The 18746-nt window shown below is 34.2% G+C and overlaps 2 protein-coding genes and 1 non-coding gene across 4 annotated transcripts; all 3 read right to left on the bottom strand.

The window, feature by feature from the left end:
• Positions 1-5740: 5740 nt before the first annotated feature.
• Positions 5741-6422, bottom strand: LOC107648111 (uncharacterized). The gene is made up of 2 exons (XM_016352111.3): positions 6182-6422; positions 5741-6101 (listed from the first exon to the last, which is right to left on the bottom strand). Exons 1-2 carry the CDS (start codon positions 6283-6285, stop codon positions 5870-5872), a joined length of 336 nt encoding a protein of 111 aa, XP_016207597.1. The 5' UTR covers positions 6286-6422; the 3' UTR covers positions 5741-5869.
• Positions 6423-7778: 1356 nt separating this feature from the next.
• Positions 7779-10625, bottom strand: LOC107647858 (protein RTF1 homolog). 2 transcript variants are annotated; one of them, XM_016351902.3, is made up of 2 exons: positions 10441-10625; positions 7779-9995 (listed from the first exon to the last, which is right to left on the bottom strand). In XM_016351902.3, the coding sequence occupies exon 2, from the start codon at positions 9959-9961 to the stop codon at positions 8021-8023; it is 1941 nt and encodes a 646-aa protein (XP_016207388.1). In that variant the 5' UTR covers positions 9962-9995; positions 10441-10625; the 3' UTR covers positions 7779-8020. The 2 variants fall into 2 exon arrangements, with proteins under 2 accessions (XP_016207388.1, XP_016207389.1); XM_016351903.3 differs by having other exon boundaries at positions 10437-10606.
• A 7009-nt stretch (positions 10626-17634) lies between these two features.
• On the bottom strand, positions 17635-17742 carry LOC148554940 (small nucleolar RNA R71). The gene has a single exon (XR_015887890.1). It is a non-coding gene; the product is annotated as a small nucleolar RNA R71 (small nucleolar RNA).
• Positions 17743-18746: the final 1004 nt, after the last annotated feature.

Raw genomic sequence — 18746 nt, 5'->3', positions numbered from 1 at the left:
TAAAATCAACCTTTCACCAACACTTTCATCAATCATAAATCTATCAATATCAATCATCATAACCAATATCATCTCATCTTAATCTATATATTCCACACCTAAAATTACTCAACCATTACACCATATATTACTACCAATCCATAATTTAGCAGTACATAACATCATCAATTCCATATACCAAATTCTACTTGTAAACTCAAATCTCAACAATTTACATCACAAACTATCATCCCACCATACTCTATCAACATCAATAAACCCCATCAATCATTAACAATCCTCAAAAATCATCATTATCCAATTCCCACATCATACATCAATATCATCAATAATCATCAACAATACCAACAACTCTCAACTACCATAACAAATATCAACCTTTAATATCTCAATTTATCAACTCCTTAAACACTCATCTCCAATTACCAACAACATAATATTCATCATTACTCATCAACCACATCAACAACCATCTACAATTAACATCAAATCACATATAATTATTCATACATCAGCCATATCCAATCCTATCTTAGGTCAACTAGCCTAAGTTTCCAGAAACATTACATATTATATAAAGAAAACTGAAACCATACCTTGGCCGATTCCCAATATGCTCAAACACCAAACTTGATTCCAATCAAGCTTCCACCAAGCTCCAAACCATCAAAGCCAAATCAAAAGCCACCACCAACTCCAAAAACAAGCTTCATACATACAACATAACCATACATCAACAACTAAAGCTCATACTATACCAAATCACAAGGATAAAGAGGTTGCTTACCTTATCCAACGAGATTAGGGGTAAAATCCATCAATTACTCGCTACTAGAGATCACCTAAACAAGCAAAACCACAAAATCTACTCAAAACCATAACCTCAAAAATGCATAAATCTAGGGCACGAAACTGGGGCTTGAGCTTCAAGTCCTTACCAGGTTTGCTTAGATAGAAACGTAGAGCTCGATAAGAGCTTCACGTGGCCGTAAACGGCTTATCAATCGGAGCTCCGGATCAAAAGTTATGGCTCCCGGAAGGTGGAGGTGAATAGTGTCACCCCCTTCCTTCTCCCTTCTCTCTTTTCACCGCCCTTCTCTCTTTCTTTTCTGAAAAATGAGCTCAAAGCTCATTTAATGAGCTTATATATGTTGGATCTTGGGTCAGGTTTGGGTCCGGTCCAACCTGTTAGCGTTTTAGCCCGTTTGGTCCGCTTTGAGCCAAAACCTTTAAGATTAGTGCCCGGTTTTCAATTCTAAATTATTTTCATCCTTTCAAAACAATAAATCAATTTTTTCAGAATATTATTTTCCTCAAAACACAGTACCGATAGGCTTAAACCGGTTCGACTGATTCGGCTGCCGATTCTCGGTCTTTCGCAGAAAATACATTTTCTGACTCAGAAAAATTCACTGAAACCAAATTTCACCTTTATATTTTCAAATTAAAACTTCTAAATTTTGAATCCATCTCAGGCACTTAAAATTATTATTTTATCAAAACGGTTTTACATGAAAAACCCCGGTTCTTACACTTTTCAAGATGCAAGGCACAAGTCTGGCGATGAGTTCTTCCTATCATCCTCTAACGGATGGGCAAAGTGAAGTTGTGAATAAGACCTTAGAGATGTACTTGCGTTGTTTCTATTTTGACAGCCCACGAAGATGGTTTGAGATGCTTCTATGCGCCCCTTTCTGGTACAACACCAGCGTGCATAGCTGTACTAAAATGTCGCCTTTTAAGGCATTATATGGCCGAGACCTCCCAACTTGGTGCGGTATGAATTCTGCCCTAATGATGAGCAATCTTTGCAAGATATGCTACAAGCTAGAGATCAATTCCTTGATCAGCTCAAGCTTAATCTCACTCACTCACAGCAGTTTATGAAGCACTATAAGCGTCGAAGGCACTTGGAGTTGGAAGTGAAGAACTTTGTCCTGGTCAAACTCCAACCTTATAGACAACATTCAGCAGCTTTACAGAAGAACCAGAAACTTAGTATGCGTTACTTTGGCCCTTTCGGATTAGTCACAAGCTCAGTCTCGTGGTATATCGTTTGGTACTACCTGTAGAAGCTAGAATTCATAATGTTTTTCACATCTCCTCCTTAAAGTGGTTTCGTGGTGAGCAGCATGATCATTACTTGCCAATGCCACTTCGCTCTACTGAATTTGGACCTATCATTGAACCTCACAAATTGCTGGCTACTAGAACAATTTTAAAGGATGGGAAAGAAGTACAAGAAGTTTAGGTTCAGTGGGGGCAAAGTGCGGGTGCTAAGGTTACTTGGGAAGAAGATAACAAATTCTGATGTGTTTATCCCACTTTCAACCTTGAGGACAAGGTTGTTGTTGAAGAGGAGGGTAATGTTATAGTTATTAATAAAAAGGGGGAGGTGCATAAAGGGAGCGTCACAAATTACAACAGTGAGTTAGTTATAAATACGGGACACGTAACAATTGATCAGGATGAGAGGGGACCGAGGCATAGTGCCAGAGAGAAGGTTATTAGCAGGAGGTTGCAAGGATATGCTCTTTAGGCATGTTGTGGTAAATTCTCTTCCCATATACCTAATGACAAATTCTCAGAACCTTTTATTCTTCTATTCTTCTTCCTGTTATCCCTTTCCTGCTTTTAAATCTCTTCCTCCCTTTCCAGGTTCCTTAATGGATGTTCACTGTAGCTGAGATGCAACTGAACTTATATTTCTTAATTCTTTTATGATTTCAATTGTTATTATCACATCATTTAGTACTTATTAATTTACTATTCCATTGAACTTGCTATTACTTCTTCATACATAATAGAATAATTTTTTTTTATAAGTAAATTTTTACTACAATACCCTTTCATTCTCCCCTCTTTATTCTTGAACTATAATAAAATGGAGAGAAAACTTGTGCTTCCACTTTCTTGTTCAACTTTTCTGATGATCTTATTTACTTCATTTGCAATCTCATCAACATGTTTCAGCTATAATTCTACTTCTTTCTTTGGATTCATCCCTTTTTGAAGCCACCTTTGATTTAGCTTGGCCCACATATCAATTTTTTGGGCATCTAGCTCCTTCAACAATGACTTGAGCATGTTCAAATTCCTTTTGAATCTTCTAAGGTGTCTAATATGATGACCAAGTGATTCTTGAAGACAGTTCTGTGTACAGAGGCAGCTCATAACTCCCATGATCGCACCAACGATGTTAATAGCCATTTCAAAATCAAATATATATCTGGTTAAGACACAAGAAGGTGCTCTTCAGTTTGGATTAATTATATAGTATGTAGTTTCAATATGTCTAAGAAGATAAGAACAAATTTACAAGTTATTTTACACATTTACATAATTTGAATATAGACCTATTTCAGAAGGATTTGTCATACCTTGTACTTTCAGAAAAAGTCTCACTTGTAAGCTCAAACTATCGCTGCTAGATCTTGAATGAAAGTACAGACATACAAATAAGGGACACATTAAAGAAAAAAGAACAAAACTAGTAATCAATTATCAGTTTAGGAGGGTCTAAAACAAGTTTTTTAATATTGAGCTCACCTGATAAGAATTTATGATCTTCCGCTTCAATTAACACCGGCTAGAACCTCGAAAGAGAAATGGAATTCTTGATGCTGTTTTGCAACGATAGACATTGACTCAATGTCTTGAGTTGAGTGTTGACTATGATAGTGTGACACAATCTAAAGTTAATCATAATCAACTACTAATATAAAATAGATGTTAAAATAGAATATACATTAAAATAACTTAAACAATACACGTTTATACACAAATATATCATAACTTAATTGGTAATTTATTTTTTACGTACGCATAGCATTTTTTATTTACAAAACTAAAATAAATCACCTCAGCGACTTTTAATATATCTAGTTTGAGTCACGTCACTAACGTCGTTATCCAACTTGAGTTACATCATTTTTTTAATATATCCAGTTTGAGTCACGTCATTAATGCCGTTGTCCAACTTGAGTCACGTCATTAATGCCGTTAAACTCCACTGACGGATATGAGTAATTACATTGGTGCAGTTTTTCAAATTTAAAAATCAAATTATAGCAATTAAAAAGTCAAAGAACAAATAAGTATAACTCAACAATCTTAGAGACCCACATGGAGTTTAATTCAATTCGAGTTTTTTATAACACATGGATATGAGGTATATAAAATATAAAATATATTTTAAAAATTATAATAATATTTTATTAATATTAAAATATAAATTAATATTTTTTTGTGTGTTGGATATTTTTTAATTATTTAAAAATAATGTTTAGTTTTAATAAATAATAAATAGGGTTAAATATAATTTTGGTCTTTAAGGTATAGGCTGAAAATTTTTTTCGTTCCTAACCTTATTTTGCATATAAAATTATCCCTAAAGTTTAAACCCAAGTTTTAAAATCATCTTTTTTACTTAAATATTAAAATTTTAAACCAAATTACCCATAACAAAAAAAATAAAAGAAAGAAAGTGTTTCTGTTCCTACAAAAAGGGTAGAAAGAAGAAGAAAGGGAAAGGGAAGAAAAAGAAGAAGCTGTCCACAATCTACCTCTGCCTCTACTTTTACCGCTATCTCTGTACGATTTTGGTCTCTAAGTTAAGGACAATTTTTAAAATCAAGTTAAATCTTAGGAACGATTTTGTATGCAAAGAAAAAGTTAGAGACAAAAAAAATTTTCGACTTATACCTTAGTGACCAAAATCATACTTAACCCTAATAAATACATTATATCTAAACCATTTCAAAAATATAGAATAAAAATAAAATCAAACATATATATTTTTTATTTTTTATTAATATACAATTAGACACAAAAAATACGTGTGTCAAATAAGTATCGAATAAATTTACAAAATATATTAAATATATAGACACGATAACTCAATAAAATATTCATATTCCATACATTTGGTGAATAACATGTTTGACATTAGAAATAAATTCTTTCGATTTCTTTTGCAATTAAAAGTATAAAATGTAATTTTTATTTTTTTAATATTTTTTTATCATTTTTTTTCTTTCATTTATAAAATGTATAGTAAAAAATTACACTTATCCTCAAAGTGAGAAAAAAAAAATTGACTGACACTTTATCATCTCGTCAGACGTTTTAGATTTAAATTTAATATCATACATAATTAAAGAAAAGGAATGTGACTCAGTGGCTGTAAATCTGTAATTTGATTGAGATTTTTAGTAGTAATAAGTTTCTAAATAAAGACACCTATTTTGAGAGGTCAAATAAAAAAGTTATTGGTAAAAACTTAGTATAATTTCTAAAAATTGTAAAAATAAAAAGGCTATCACGTTAAACATGCATTAAACATGCTATGAGTCCAAAACTCCAAATATCCATCATATAGATCTATTCCACATTGGTAGGGTCCGACATAAAAATCAGGAATTATTAAAAGAGAGAATGAATAAATAAAAGAGAAATATCCAAAATGAATTTGACCAGTCAAAGGAACAATAAAAGTTGCATTTTAAGTCTTATAAACACGTAAAGGAGATTGGTTTGAATAGGACATGCATTGACTGATTTGTTTTCTCCTCTTTTGTCTTTGACCAAATAATACCATTTACTATCATCTCTCTCATATGTCAGGCATCTAAATTCAGTTCTCATCACCACAACCAAACACTCATAAATGGACAAAGAGTAGTAGTAGGGGCCATAAAACTAACAAACATAAATTTAATTTCAATAAAAACTTATATTGATTTACTAATTAATGTCATAAAATTAAATCAGTGTTAATATTAATAACTCGAATAATAGTAATAATATATACTACTAATACATTAATTAATTAACAAGATCATGATGATGGTGTTGAATATTATCATGATCATGAAGACGAAGAAGAAGAAGATTCAGATTCAAACTTGTAGTACTTATCAACTGCAACAGAAACATCCCAAGTGCAACTAAGTCCCTTTGGAATGGTAACAAGGTCACCAGCACCAAACTCAACAAAATCTGATGAACCTTTTGGGTATGCCTTCACTTTCCCTTTCAGCAAATAGCATGTCTCTTCTGCATCAAATTTCAACTGGTACTTCCCAGGAGAACAACCCCATCTGAGATTATCAATTATATAATTATTATTTCACATTAAATACTATACCTATAAAAAAAGAAGGCACATAACATAACATACTTGGGCCAACACTTGATGTTGAGTTCAGAGAGGCGTGACTGTGAAGGGTTTCTTTCAATGGTGATTCTAAGGTTGTTGGAGTTTGATGAATTATCTTCAGCCATGGAATTGAACTATGAATGGAGAGATAGAGAGTGTATTATGTATTTTATATGAACAGGGTCTTGAGTTTTGGCAACATGCAGGGTGGGATTTTAAGGAGAGAAAAAAAAAAAGAAGGAATCTTTGTGCAGTGTTTTTGGAAGAGGATAAGACTTTATAATAAGAGACATTGAAGGAAATATGATAATAATACCTAATGAATTTAATCCTTTTATTTAGATGACCTATCACATCATGCCACGTAAGTTAGAATGCTTTTTCAACGAAATCATTTATTGCATCTTTCAGCTCGTGGGGAGAGATATTCCTTTCTGTGGTTTTTCTCTTTTTCTGTCCGCTAAATGCCATAAGAAACTTTGAGATGCGTTTAGATTTAATCATAGTCAAACCTCTTCATTACAGTCAAACTCTTTTAATGTTGTGATTGAATAATATGATACTCCCTCTGTCCCCCGATATAAATATAAGTTGATTTACAAATGTGCATAATTATTAAGATAGCATTTTAGTCTGTAATTACTATTACTGGAAATTTTAATTTTCTTTAATAAGTATATTATAATACATTAATAATTTAAATTCATAGTTTCTCTATAAAGAATTATCTTATTAAATACTTTTTTTCGTTCAAATAAATTAGATAAATTCCAATATTAAATATTACATCACAAACTCACACATTCAATATTTCAAGAATTCTTATCCATTATTTGGTCTTTCAGTCTTTGTCAGTTTACACTTAGTTAGAACAGTTTATTTAAAGTTTCAAAAAAAGCATTTATATATCATTCATTGTAACTCTCCGTGATTTATTTATATACTTCGTTCACTTTGAATGGATTGTTGCTTATATTGAGAAATCAATGTATTTAAGTTATGGAGGAAAAGTTATGTTCACATATACCTCAATCTTTTAATGTAATATCCAACACCTCATCTAATAATCGGGAAAACAAAACCCGGGAACAAAAATACATATACATGTATATACGTGACACAATTTAATCGTGTTATGTTCAGCATTTTTAGATGACATGTCAAACAATATGATAATATCAAAACATTTCACTATGATGGGAGTAAAATTCAAATTAAAGATGATGCCGATAAATAACTCATCGTATTGAGATATAACCATTGGCGTTGAATTGCAGAGATTTTGAAGACCAAATCCCAGATCTTGTCTAATTGTATCACGGCGGGTAGTGGAGTGCCCCCAAACGAGAGTCAGTATTGCAACACTTCAACAAAGTTTTATTTTGGTTTTTATAACTAATTCATATGGGTTGGATTATGTAAGCAAACTGAATTATAATTCTAATAAATAAATAAATAATACATTATAAACAACGTTAGTTATATCCATCCTATAACTTAACAATATGACCAGCATCCTAAGATGAAATTTGGACTCTAGAACTCTATAATTAATAAGTTGGAAAAAGATTAAAAATCCTAACTTTCCTGGTTAAAGATTTAGGGCTTATTAAACATATTTGTTTGTAAGATATGGCATAACTCATCCTAATTTCACATTATAATCTAAACACACACAAGAACATTGTTATTATCTCTAAATAATAATACATTGGCATTAAGCATGAAACTTGACTTTATGTGCATATTAATACCTAGAATCGGAACAAATATTAATACCTAGAAGAGTGTTCCCAAATGATAAAAATACCTATCTGAAAGGAAGTGTTAACCTCAACAAGTATGACAGTAGGAGCAATTTCAAAGGAGCCCCCTTCTTCTCTTGTAATCACTAACTGTTAATGTCAACGCGTGCCTTCTTCCATCATTTTCTGGGACTCTAAATCCAACTGTTGCTTCTACTTTCTGCTTTTTAGCCATAAACCCTGCCTCAACTCCTTGGGATCCCCCAAACCTTTGAAGCGATGATAATGAAATCGGCAGCTCAAAATTGTGAAGCATGTTTGACTCTGTCCCTTGATCGACGGGTGCACTTGTGTCAACTAACTTCCCAGCATCAGCAGCAGCTTCCAAGGCCACAGCTGTAGCCACCATGCCAGCCTCTGCGTTCACGGCTACATTCGGGATAGTGCTTCCTGCAATGGCCACTTTGCTGCCAGCACTGTTGTTTCTGTCAGCAGCCTCTTCACCAGGTTTTGCAGCATAATAGTTCCTTGATCTAGTCCATCTCCTGGAAAATGGATCATAACCTGCATCCCCTGCTTTCAAAGCTTTCCGCTTTAAGTCGGAAGCATTTTTTAAGTTTTCAAACCTGTTCTTTCTGTTCATCTCAGCAAGCCTCAATGCCTTAGCATTCTTCTCCCTAGCTTCCCTGGATGCCTCCAATTCCTGCAGCCTTGCCCGGATCCTCTCCACTTCAGCTTCATTATGCATAAGTATTGCCTTTTCCAACTCATTCCTCAGGCGATCCTTTTCAGCCGCAACATTTAGCGGCCTTGATGAGGCAGATTTTTTCTCTTGTAGCATCTGCTTTACAGTAGCTGCTGAGTAAACAAACGTGTTGATCTTTTTTATAGCTTGTTTTTTATCTAACACATCTCGTTTGATTGGCATCCGACCACCAGTTCGCTCCAGTTCCTTAAGCCACTGTTTAAACTCCTCCTCTCGTGGAGGAGAGTCACTAACCATAGCCATTTGCCACCTTGCAGCAGAAGTTTCATTTCCCCAGACAAGATTTAAGTACTTGTGTGTGCTTCTATTCTCTAATTTGTACTGTCGATCAGGATCTGTCGCATCAACATTTTTCACCATGCATAGCCTGTAAATAGCCCCAGACTTTGATCTACCAATGCCAACTCTCACAAAACAACCAACAATTAACTCCTCAAAGAAAGGCTCCATAAACCATTTTGCAAGTTTTGACCGGGGAATGGTGATTTCTTTTATATCCTCAAATGAAGGACCCTCAAATCCAGATAATGCCCTGTCATCATCACTGTCAACAATTCTTTCATCGTCACTATGAGATCCACTTTCACTCTCACTTTGACTTGAGCTACTAAAGCCTGTTGAAGTGAAAGGTCTGTGCTTGGCTAAAAATCCAGTCCCTGAACCTCCAGATGCCTCTGTCATCTTGCGGTTTGCCTCTGAATCCTGCTGTTTCAAACGCTTTGCACGCAGTTCATTTAACGCATCATCCTTGGCAGTTGATCTGTCAGCAGATCTGGCTGATGAACGCACACGAGATGATGGGAGAGGAGGAGTCTGTTTTCTAGGTACACTTGCCTTTCCTTTTTCCCGCTTTGACACTATCTTCCCTAGCAGATTTTTATCATCCTTTTTAGAAGCCCTATCCGACAATATCATCTCTCTTTCAAGTTCAGTCATCTCAGAAAGCTTCCGTCTATCATCTTCATTCTTATAAAGATCATCGCCAATATTCGATTCGCTACTACTATCATCCTCATGATCAGAACGGCCATCAACATCATCACCCCCTTCTTCCTGACTTCCCTCATTATCATCCCTCTCCGCTGGATCTAATCTCTTCTTGAGAGGAACTTGAGATCCAGAGGGCTTTCTGCCAGCATAACCAATCTCACCATCGGAATCATCCTCCCTAGAGTCAGTCCCACCATCCGAATACCCATCATCACGTCCTCTTCTAGAAGGCGGAATAGAATTTCGGTTTCTCCCGGTCCTCCCTGCAGCCTCCAAAAGCAAATTCTCTAAATCCGCCATAATTTCGTCGGCTTCAGCGTAAAATCAATGTACCCTGCACATCACATATATCACACAACTTCAAGGTCTAACCAATTGAACTGATGCATAATTGATATATCTCTCTCAGCAATTCAAGTAATTACGATAAAAATTCGAAATTATGATGCTCAAAATCAAATTGAAATAACAACGTGATTTTTCCTGGTCGATTTTTTTAAGTCTATCTTCAGCAATGTATCTTATATCCGAACGAATATCAAATAAAAAAGCAACATAACGAAGCTCGTTCTGAACCACATATAAACCCTAATATTCTCGAGCAATAACATGCAGAGCAGAACAAAACCCACTCTTCGCGGTAAAGAGAGAAGGAAGGAGAAGAAAACAAGAATACAGCGACAATATTGATAAGAGTAAAAAATTAAACCATATTGTGAGTGTGAGATACTACTTTTTAGCGATGAAATTGAAATTGGAAGTAGAGAGGTCTTACTTACAGTGGGTTGCAGAAAACAAAAGACGCGAGAAATCAGAGTCGAAAATCGACCGGAAAAGTGCAGAATCTGTGGTTATCAGGTGAACTCAGTGGTAAAACCGCTAAACCCTAAAACAGGGTGGAGGGAACAATTTTGGACTTGAGATTAAACCAAAGGACGTTCACAAATAACACATCCGTATCCGTGGATTACATGTTTGTTAAAAAAAAGAGTAAAGTATCGTTTTTTTCCCCAACGTTTGGGGTAAGTCCTATTTGTGTCCCTAACGTTTAAATCGTCCTATTCGTATCCTTAACGTTTATAAAAGTGATTCAATGTTATCCTACTATCAATTATACTAACAAATCAAATTATATTTTTCAATTATTCTCACTTGGATGTATTCATTTTCAATTAGGTCTCACTTGGATGTGTTCGATTTTAATATTGTACCCACTATTTGTGTTTAGATTCAATTATATCCCTAGAAAAGTGAATTATGTAAATGTTGTAGGAATTAGTTTCAACATTTGATGAGCTATTTTTCGGAGTAGATCATCGATTCAATCCCAGACATTTGTATTCTAACCTCAAGAAGAGATTTTTAAAACTCAAACTAAAGCGCTCATGATGTGTAATTGACGGCAGGATAACATTAAATCACTACAAACGTTAGGGATACAAATAGGACGATTTAAACGTTAGGAACACAAATAAGATTTACCCAAAACGTTGGAGACAAAAACGATACTTTACTCTAAAAAAAATTACAACTATATTTTTTTTCTAAGATTCATACCCCGAAATCTTTCATTATTTTTTTTTTTAAATATTGGTGATGTGTAATGATAATATAAATATGTAAATATTTTAGTCACAAAAAAAAAAATATGTAAATATTTTACACGTTGCATATTTAATAAATAAAATATTTAATTAATTTAAATAAAAATTCAACACTCATAACATCTTATATAAATAAGATTATTACTAATTGAAGATAAATAATTAAATTCATCTCTAAAAAAGTATTTATTTTTTAAATTAATTTTTTTAAAAAAATTAATTAAATTTATTTTTTAAAAATTTTAAACTAGTTATATCAATTTTTAAATTATTTTTGTTATCTACGATGTCAAAATTTATTTTGTGAAAGTTAGCATATGTGTTGAGAATTCAATGACCTAGGATTCGTTTGAAAAGTTTTAAAAGTTAATTTTTTGAATTTTTAACTTATAAAAAGTAGTAGTATTAATGTCTGGTACAATTTTTAGAATCAAATTGTAGTTTTTTAAGCTATTTAAGTACTTATGGAAAAGTTAAAAAAATGACTTCTCTCATAATAAAATTTTTTTTATCACATAAAATCAAATATAAAATAACTTATTTATAAATTACTTTTAATATAAACATTTATTGTTTAAACTATTTTTTCAAAAGGAACTTAATTAAACCGTTTGTTAGAAATAAGAGCGCAATCTAAAGAAAGTATTTTGTGTATTATTCATTCTGAAAAAAAGTACAATGTACAAAAGGTATATAATTATATATAGCTGTTAGAATAATCAAAGTAATAAAAGCATAGAATCCTACTATTAATATACAGATACGTTATATAAGTACAAATGATACTAATTGATCTAATTTGATTCTAATTATTCTCTTAACACCCCCTCAAACTCAAGTGGGAGCTAAGGACACCATATTGAGTTTGGATAACCGAAAACGAGTCGGATGATGAGCCTTCGTGAAGATATCAACAGTCTGATCCAGTGTTCCAACAGCGATGAGACGAATAGCATCAATAAGGATACGTTACCGAACAAAGTGACAATCAATCTTAATGTGTTTGGTGCGTTCATGAAACACATCATTATCAGAAATCTGACTAGCACTGCAGTTGTCACAAAATACATCAGTTGGGGATGACTGAGGAGCACCCAAGTCTTCGAGAAGCCAACGAATCAAGATAACTTCAGCAGTGGTATTAGCGAGAGCACGGTATTCAACTTCTGTGCTTGATCGAGCAGTGAATGTTTGCTTCTTAGCTTGCCAGGAAATGAGAGAGTCACCAAGAAACAAAACATAACCAGTAGTGGAACGACGATCAGTGGGATGGTGCGGAATTTATACCCACAAACTAACCGGCAAGTGCACCGGTTCGGACCAAGTAATACCTCAGGTGAGTGAGGGTCGATCCCATGAGGATTGAGGGACTAGTAACAATAGTTGATTAATTTACTTAGTTAGACAAGCAGAAAATAGTGTTTGAGAGTTCAAAAGCATTAAACAATAAATTCAGAATATCAGAAGACAGGCAAGTAAATAAGTTGAAAAAAAATATGGAAAAACAGTTAAGGCTTCAGAGTTATCTATTTTTCGGATTGACTTTTCTTACTAACTATTTTAATCATGCAAGATTTAATTCATGACAAACTATATGTGACTAGACTCTAATTCCTTAGACTTTTCTAGTCTCCTCTAACTCTCATCAACCGCCAATTCCTTGGTCAATTAATTCCAATTAGGGGGTGAAGTTTAATTCTAGTTATTATGCCACAAAAATTCTAATTATCCAAATATAAGAGGATTATATGTCACGTATCCCGTTAAGTCCAGATAATTAGAATTTAGGAGAAATTGTTTTCAAGCTGTTGTTCAAGTAAAGAGCTTTTCCAAGTTATACAAGAACTCAATTAGAAAGAGGATCATACTTCCGTTCCACCCAAATTCATAAGATAAAGAACGAAAACAATTCTTGAATTATAAATCAATACATGAACTAAAATAGAAAAATAATAGTATCAATTCATAAATAGACAGAGCTCCTGACCTTAACAATGGAGGTTTAGTTGCTCATGGAAAAAAGTGAAAACTAGGATTCTGGTAAACTGTAAATTAGGCTGAGGTGGAATGAAATGTGGAATGTTGTTCGAATCGAATCATCCCCGGAAGAGAAGTTTCTTTTTTCTTTTATATCTAATCCTAATTAATTTAAAATCTATTTTCTAAAACTAATATAATATCTTTTTCTATTTTCTAAAAATTAAAGTTTAAATCAGAATTAAAATCAGCGTTTTCTGCGTTTTCTGCACGTGGCGCATGTCACGCGTACGCGTCGATGGTCTTCTTCGCATGTCACACGTACGCATCAGGTACACTGATGAGCGGATAATTTATACGCTTTTTGGCATTGTTTTTAGTATGTTTTTAGTAGAATCTAGTTGCTTTTAGGGATGTTTTCATTATTTTTTATGTTAAATTCATATTTCTGAACTTTACTATGAGTTTGTGTGTTTTTCTGTGATTTCAGGTATTTTCTGGCTAAAATTGAGGGACTTGAGCAAAAATCAGATTCAGAGGTTGAAGAAGGATTGCTGATGCTGTTGGATTCTGACCTCCCTGCACTCAAAGTGGATTTTCTGGAGTTACAGAACTCAAAATGGCGTGCTTCCAATTGCGTTGGAAAGTAGACATCCAGGACTTTTCAGCAATATATAATAGTTCATACTCTGACCGAGTTTAGATGACATAAAAGGGCGTTGAACGCCAGTTCTATGCTGCTGTCTGGAGTTAAACGCCAGAAACACGTCACAAACCAGAGTTGAACGCCAGAAATACGTTACAACCTGGCGTTCAACTCCAGAAAGAGCCTCTACACGTGTAACATTCAAGATCAGCCCAAGCACACACCAAGTGGGCCCCGGAAGTGGATTTATATATCAATTACTTACTTCTGTAAACCCTAGTAACTAGTCTAGTATAAATAGGACTTTTTACTGTTGTATTAGACATCCTGGATTGTATTTTTGATCCTGTGATCTCGTTTTGGGGGCTGGCCATTCGGCCATGCCTGGACCTTTCACTTATGTATTTTCATACGGTAGAGTTTCTGCACTCCATAGATTAAGGTGTGGAGCTCTGCTGTTCCTCAAAGATTAATGCAAAGTACTACTATTTTTCTATTCAATTCAATTTATTCCGCTTCTAAGATATTCATTCGCACTTCAACATGAATGTGATGAACGTGACAATCATCATCATTCCCTATGAACGCGTGCCTGACAACCACTTCCGTTCTACCTTAGATTGAATGAGTATCTCTTGGATCTCTTAATCAGAATCTTCGTGGTATAAGCTAGATTGATGGCGGCATTCATGAGAGTCCAGAAAGTCTAAACCTTGTCTGTGGTATTTCGAGTAGGACTCTGGGATTGAATGACTGTGACGAACTTCAAACTCGCGATTGCTGGGCGTAGTGACAGACGCAAAAGGAGGGTGAATCCTATTCCAGCATGATCGAGAACCTCAGATGATTAGCCGTGCTGTGACAGAGCAGTTGGACCATTTTCACAAGAGGATGGGACGCAGCCATTGACAACGGTGATGCCTCCAGACGATTAGCCATGCAGTGACAGCGCATCGGACCATTTTCCAGAGAGGATCAAAAGTAGCCATTGACAATGGTGATGTCCTTACATAAAGCCAGCCATGGAAAGGAGTAGGATTGATTGGATGAAGATAGCAGGAAAGCAGAGGTTTAGAGGAACGAAAGCATCTCTATGCGCTTATCTGAAATTCTCACCAATGATTTACATAAGTATTTCTATCCTTATTTTATTACTTATTTTCGAAAACTCGATAACTATTTTATATCCGCCTGACTAAGATCTACAAGGTGACCATAGCTTGCTTCATACCAACAATCTCCGTGGGATCGACCCTTACTCACGTAAGGTTTATTACTTGGACGACCTAGTGCACTTGCTGGTTAGTTGTATCGAAGTTGTGAATGAAAAATAATTTATTAAGACGTGCGTACAGAGTTTTTGGCGCCGTTGCCTGAGATCACAATTTCGTGCACCAAGTTTTTGGCGCCGTTGCCGGGAATTGTTCGAGTTTGGACAACTGACGGTTCATCTTGTTGCTCAGATTAGGTAATTTTCTTTTTGTTTTATTTTCAAAAATTTTTCAAAAACCTTTCAAAAATTTCTCATCTGTTTTCAAAAATACATTTTTCTTCAGAATTTTTAAGAATGAATTCTAGTGTTTCATGAAGCATGTTGAAGCCTGGCTGGCTGTAAAGCCATGTCTAAATTCTTTTAGACTGAGGCCTCCACATGTCAGGGAATTGCTTATATCTTCTAAAGCTTGGCTGACTATTAAGCCATGCCTAACCCTCAGATTGGAGCTTTAGACTAAGAATTGAAGATTCCTGGAATTCATATTAAAAATTTTTGGAATCCTTATTTTTTCTTTTTCACATTAATTTTCAAAAAATCCAAAAAAATAAAAAAAATCATAAAAATAAAAAATATTTCATGTTTCTTGTTTGAGTCTTGAGTCAAATTGTAAGTTTGGTGTCAATTGCATATTCATTTTGCATTTTTCAAAAATTCATGCATTCGTAGTGTTCTTCATGATCTTCAAGTTGTTCTTGGTAAGTCTTCTTGTTTGATCTTGATGTTTTATTGTTTTGCATCTTTTCTTGTTTTACATGTGCATTTTTGCATCCATAGAGTCTAAACATGAAAGATTTCTAAGTTTGGTGTCTTGCATATTTTCTTTGCATAAAAAAATTTTCAAAAATAAGTTCTTGATGTTCATCATGATCTTCATAGTGTTCTTGGTGTTCATCTTGACATTCATAGCATTCTTGCATGCATTCATTGCTTTGATCCAAAATTTTCATACATTGCATCATTTTCATGTTTTTCTCTCTCATCATTAAAAAGTCAAAAATCAAAAAAATATCTTTCCCTTTTTCTTCTCATCAAATTCGAAAATTTGAATTGACTTTTTCAAAATTTTTAAAATCTAGTTGTTTCTTATGAGTCAAATCAAATTTTCAATTTGAAAATCTTATCTCTTTCAAAATCTTTTTCAAAAATAAAATCTTTTTCATTTTTTTCTTATTTATTTTCGAAAATTTTCAAAAATATTTTTCAAAAATCTTTTTCTTCATTCTATCTCATAATTTTCGAAAATATCATCAACAATTAATGTTTTGATTCAAAAATTTCAAGTTTGTTACTTACTTGTTAAGAAAGATTCAAACTTTAAGTTCTAGAATCATATTTTATGATTTCTTGTGAATCAAGTCATTAATTGTGATTCTAAAAATCAAATCTTTTTCAAAAATTAATTTCAATCATATCTTTTCAAAAATATCTCCTTATCTTATCTTTTTCAAAAATTTGATTTTAAAATATCTTTTCTAACTTCTTATCTTCTTATCTTTTCAAAATTGATTTTCAAATTTGTTTCAACTAACTAACTAACTTTTTGTTTGTTTCTTATCTTTTTTCAAAACCACCTAACTAACTCTCTCTCTCTCTCTAATTTTCGAAAATATCTTCCCTCTTTTTCAAAATTTCTTTTTAATTAACTAATTATTTTAATTGTTGATTTTAATTTTCGAAAATTACTAACCTTTTTCAAAAACTAATTTCGAAAATCACTAACTCTTTTTCAAAAATTATTTTCGAAAATCCTCTTTCTCTCTCATCTCCTTCTATTCATTTATTCATCTACTAACACTTCATCTCACCAAAAATCCGAACCCTTTCTCTCTGAGTTCAGATTTCCTCTTCTTCTTTTCTTCTACTCACATAAGGGAACCTCTATGCTTGGGCAAAAAGGATCTCTATTATTATTATTTTTCTGTTCCTTCTTTTTCATATGAGCAGGAGCAAGGACAAGAATATTCTTGTTGAAGCAGATCCAAAACCTGAAAGGACTCTGAAGAGAAAATTAAAAGAAGCTAAATTACAACAAGCCAGCAAGCACCTTTCAGAAATTTTTGAACAGAAAGAGGAGATGACAGCCGAAAATAATAATAATGCAAGGAGGATGCTTGGTGACTTTACTGCACCTAATTCCAATTTACATGGAAGAAGCATCTCCATCCCCACCATTGGAGCAAACAATTTTGAGCTGAAACCTCAATTAGTTTCTCTGATGCAGCAGAACTGCAAGTTTCATGGACTTCCATCTGAAGATCCTTTTCAGTTCTTAACTGAATTTTTGCAGATCTGTGATACTATTAAGACTAATGGAGTAGATCCTGAAGTCTACAGGCTCATGCTTTTCCCCTTTGCTGTAAGAGACAGAGCTAGAGTGTGGTTGGACTCTCAACCCAAAGATAGCCTGAACTCTTGGGATAAGCTGGTCACGGCTTTCTTAGCCAAGTTCTTTCCTCCTCAAAAGCTGAGCAAGCTTAGAGTGGATGTTCAAACCTTCAGACAGAAAGAAGGTGAATCCCTCTATGAAGCTTGGGAAAGATACAAGCAACTGACCAAAAAGTGTCCTTCTGACATGCTTTCAGAATAGACCATCCTGGATATATTCTATGATGGTCTGTCTGAATTAGCTAAGATGTCATTGGATACTTCTGCAGGTGGATCCATTCACCTAAAGAAAATGCCTGCAGAAGCTCAAGAACTCATTGACATGGTTGCTAATAACCAGTTCATGTACACTTCTGAGAGGAATCCTGTGAGTAATGGGACGCCTATGAAGAAGGGAGTTCTTGAAATTGATACTCTGAATGCTATATTGGCTCAGAATAAAATATTGACTCAGCAAGTCAATATGATTTCTCAGAGTCTGAATGGAATGCAAGCTGCATCCAACAGTACTCAAGAGGCATCTTCTGAAGAAGAAGCTTATGATCCTGAAAACCCTACAATAGCAGAGGTGAATTACATGGGTGAACCTTATGGAAACACCTATAACCCCTCATGGAGAAATCACCCAAATCTCTCATGGAAGGATCAACAAAAGCCTCAACAAGGCTTTAATAATGGTGGAAGAAACAGGTTTAATAGTAATAAACCTTTTCCATCATCCACTCAGCAACAGATAGAGAATTCTGAGCAGAATCCATCTAGCTTAGCAAATTTAGTCTCTGATCTATCTAAGGCCACTGTAAGTTTCATGAATGAAACAAGGTCCTCAATTAGAAATTTGGAGGCACACGTGGGCCAGCTGAATAAAAGGATCACTGAAATCCCCCCTAGTACTCTCCCAAGCAATACAGAAGAAAATCCAAAAGGAGAGTGCAAGGCCATTGAATTGATCACCATGGCCGAACCTGTAAGGGAAGGAGAGGACGTGAATCCCAAGGAGGAAGACCTCCTGGGACGTCCAGTGATCAATAAGGAGTTTTCCTCTGAGGAACCAAAGGAATCTGAGGCTCAACTAGAGACCATAGAGATTCCATTAAACCTCCTTATGCCATTCATGAGCTCAGATGAGTATTCCTCTTCTGAGGAGAATGAGGATGTTACTGAAGAGCAAGTTACCAAGTACCTTGGTGCAATCAT

Source organism: Arachis ipaensis, chromosome B6 (genome assembly GCF_059453495.1).
Source record: "Arachis ipaensis isolate K30076 ecotype BB chromosome B6, ASM5945349v1, whole genome shotgun sequence".
NCBI lineage: Eukaryota > Viridiplantae > Streptophyta > Magnoliopsida > Fabales > Fabaceae > Arachis > Arachis ipaensis.
This window is presented reverse-complemented; position numbering and strand designations above follow the sequence as displayed.

Coding starts and splice junctions, on each gene's coding strand:
- LOC107648111 (XM_016352111.3), bottom strand. CDS start 6,285: ATGGCTGAAGATAATTCATCAAACTCCAACAACCTTAGAATCACCATT. Junction 6,102..6,181: donor AACATCAAGTGTTGGCCCAA/GTATGTTATGTT, acceptor TGATAATCTCAG/ATGGGGTTGTTCTCCTGGGA.
- LOC107647858 (XM_016351902.3), bottom strand. CDS start 9,961: ATGGCGGATTTAGAGAATTTGCTTTTGGAGGCTGCAGGGAGGACCGGG.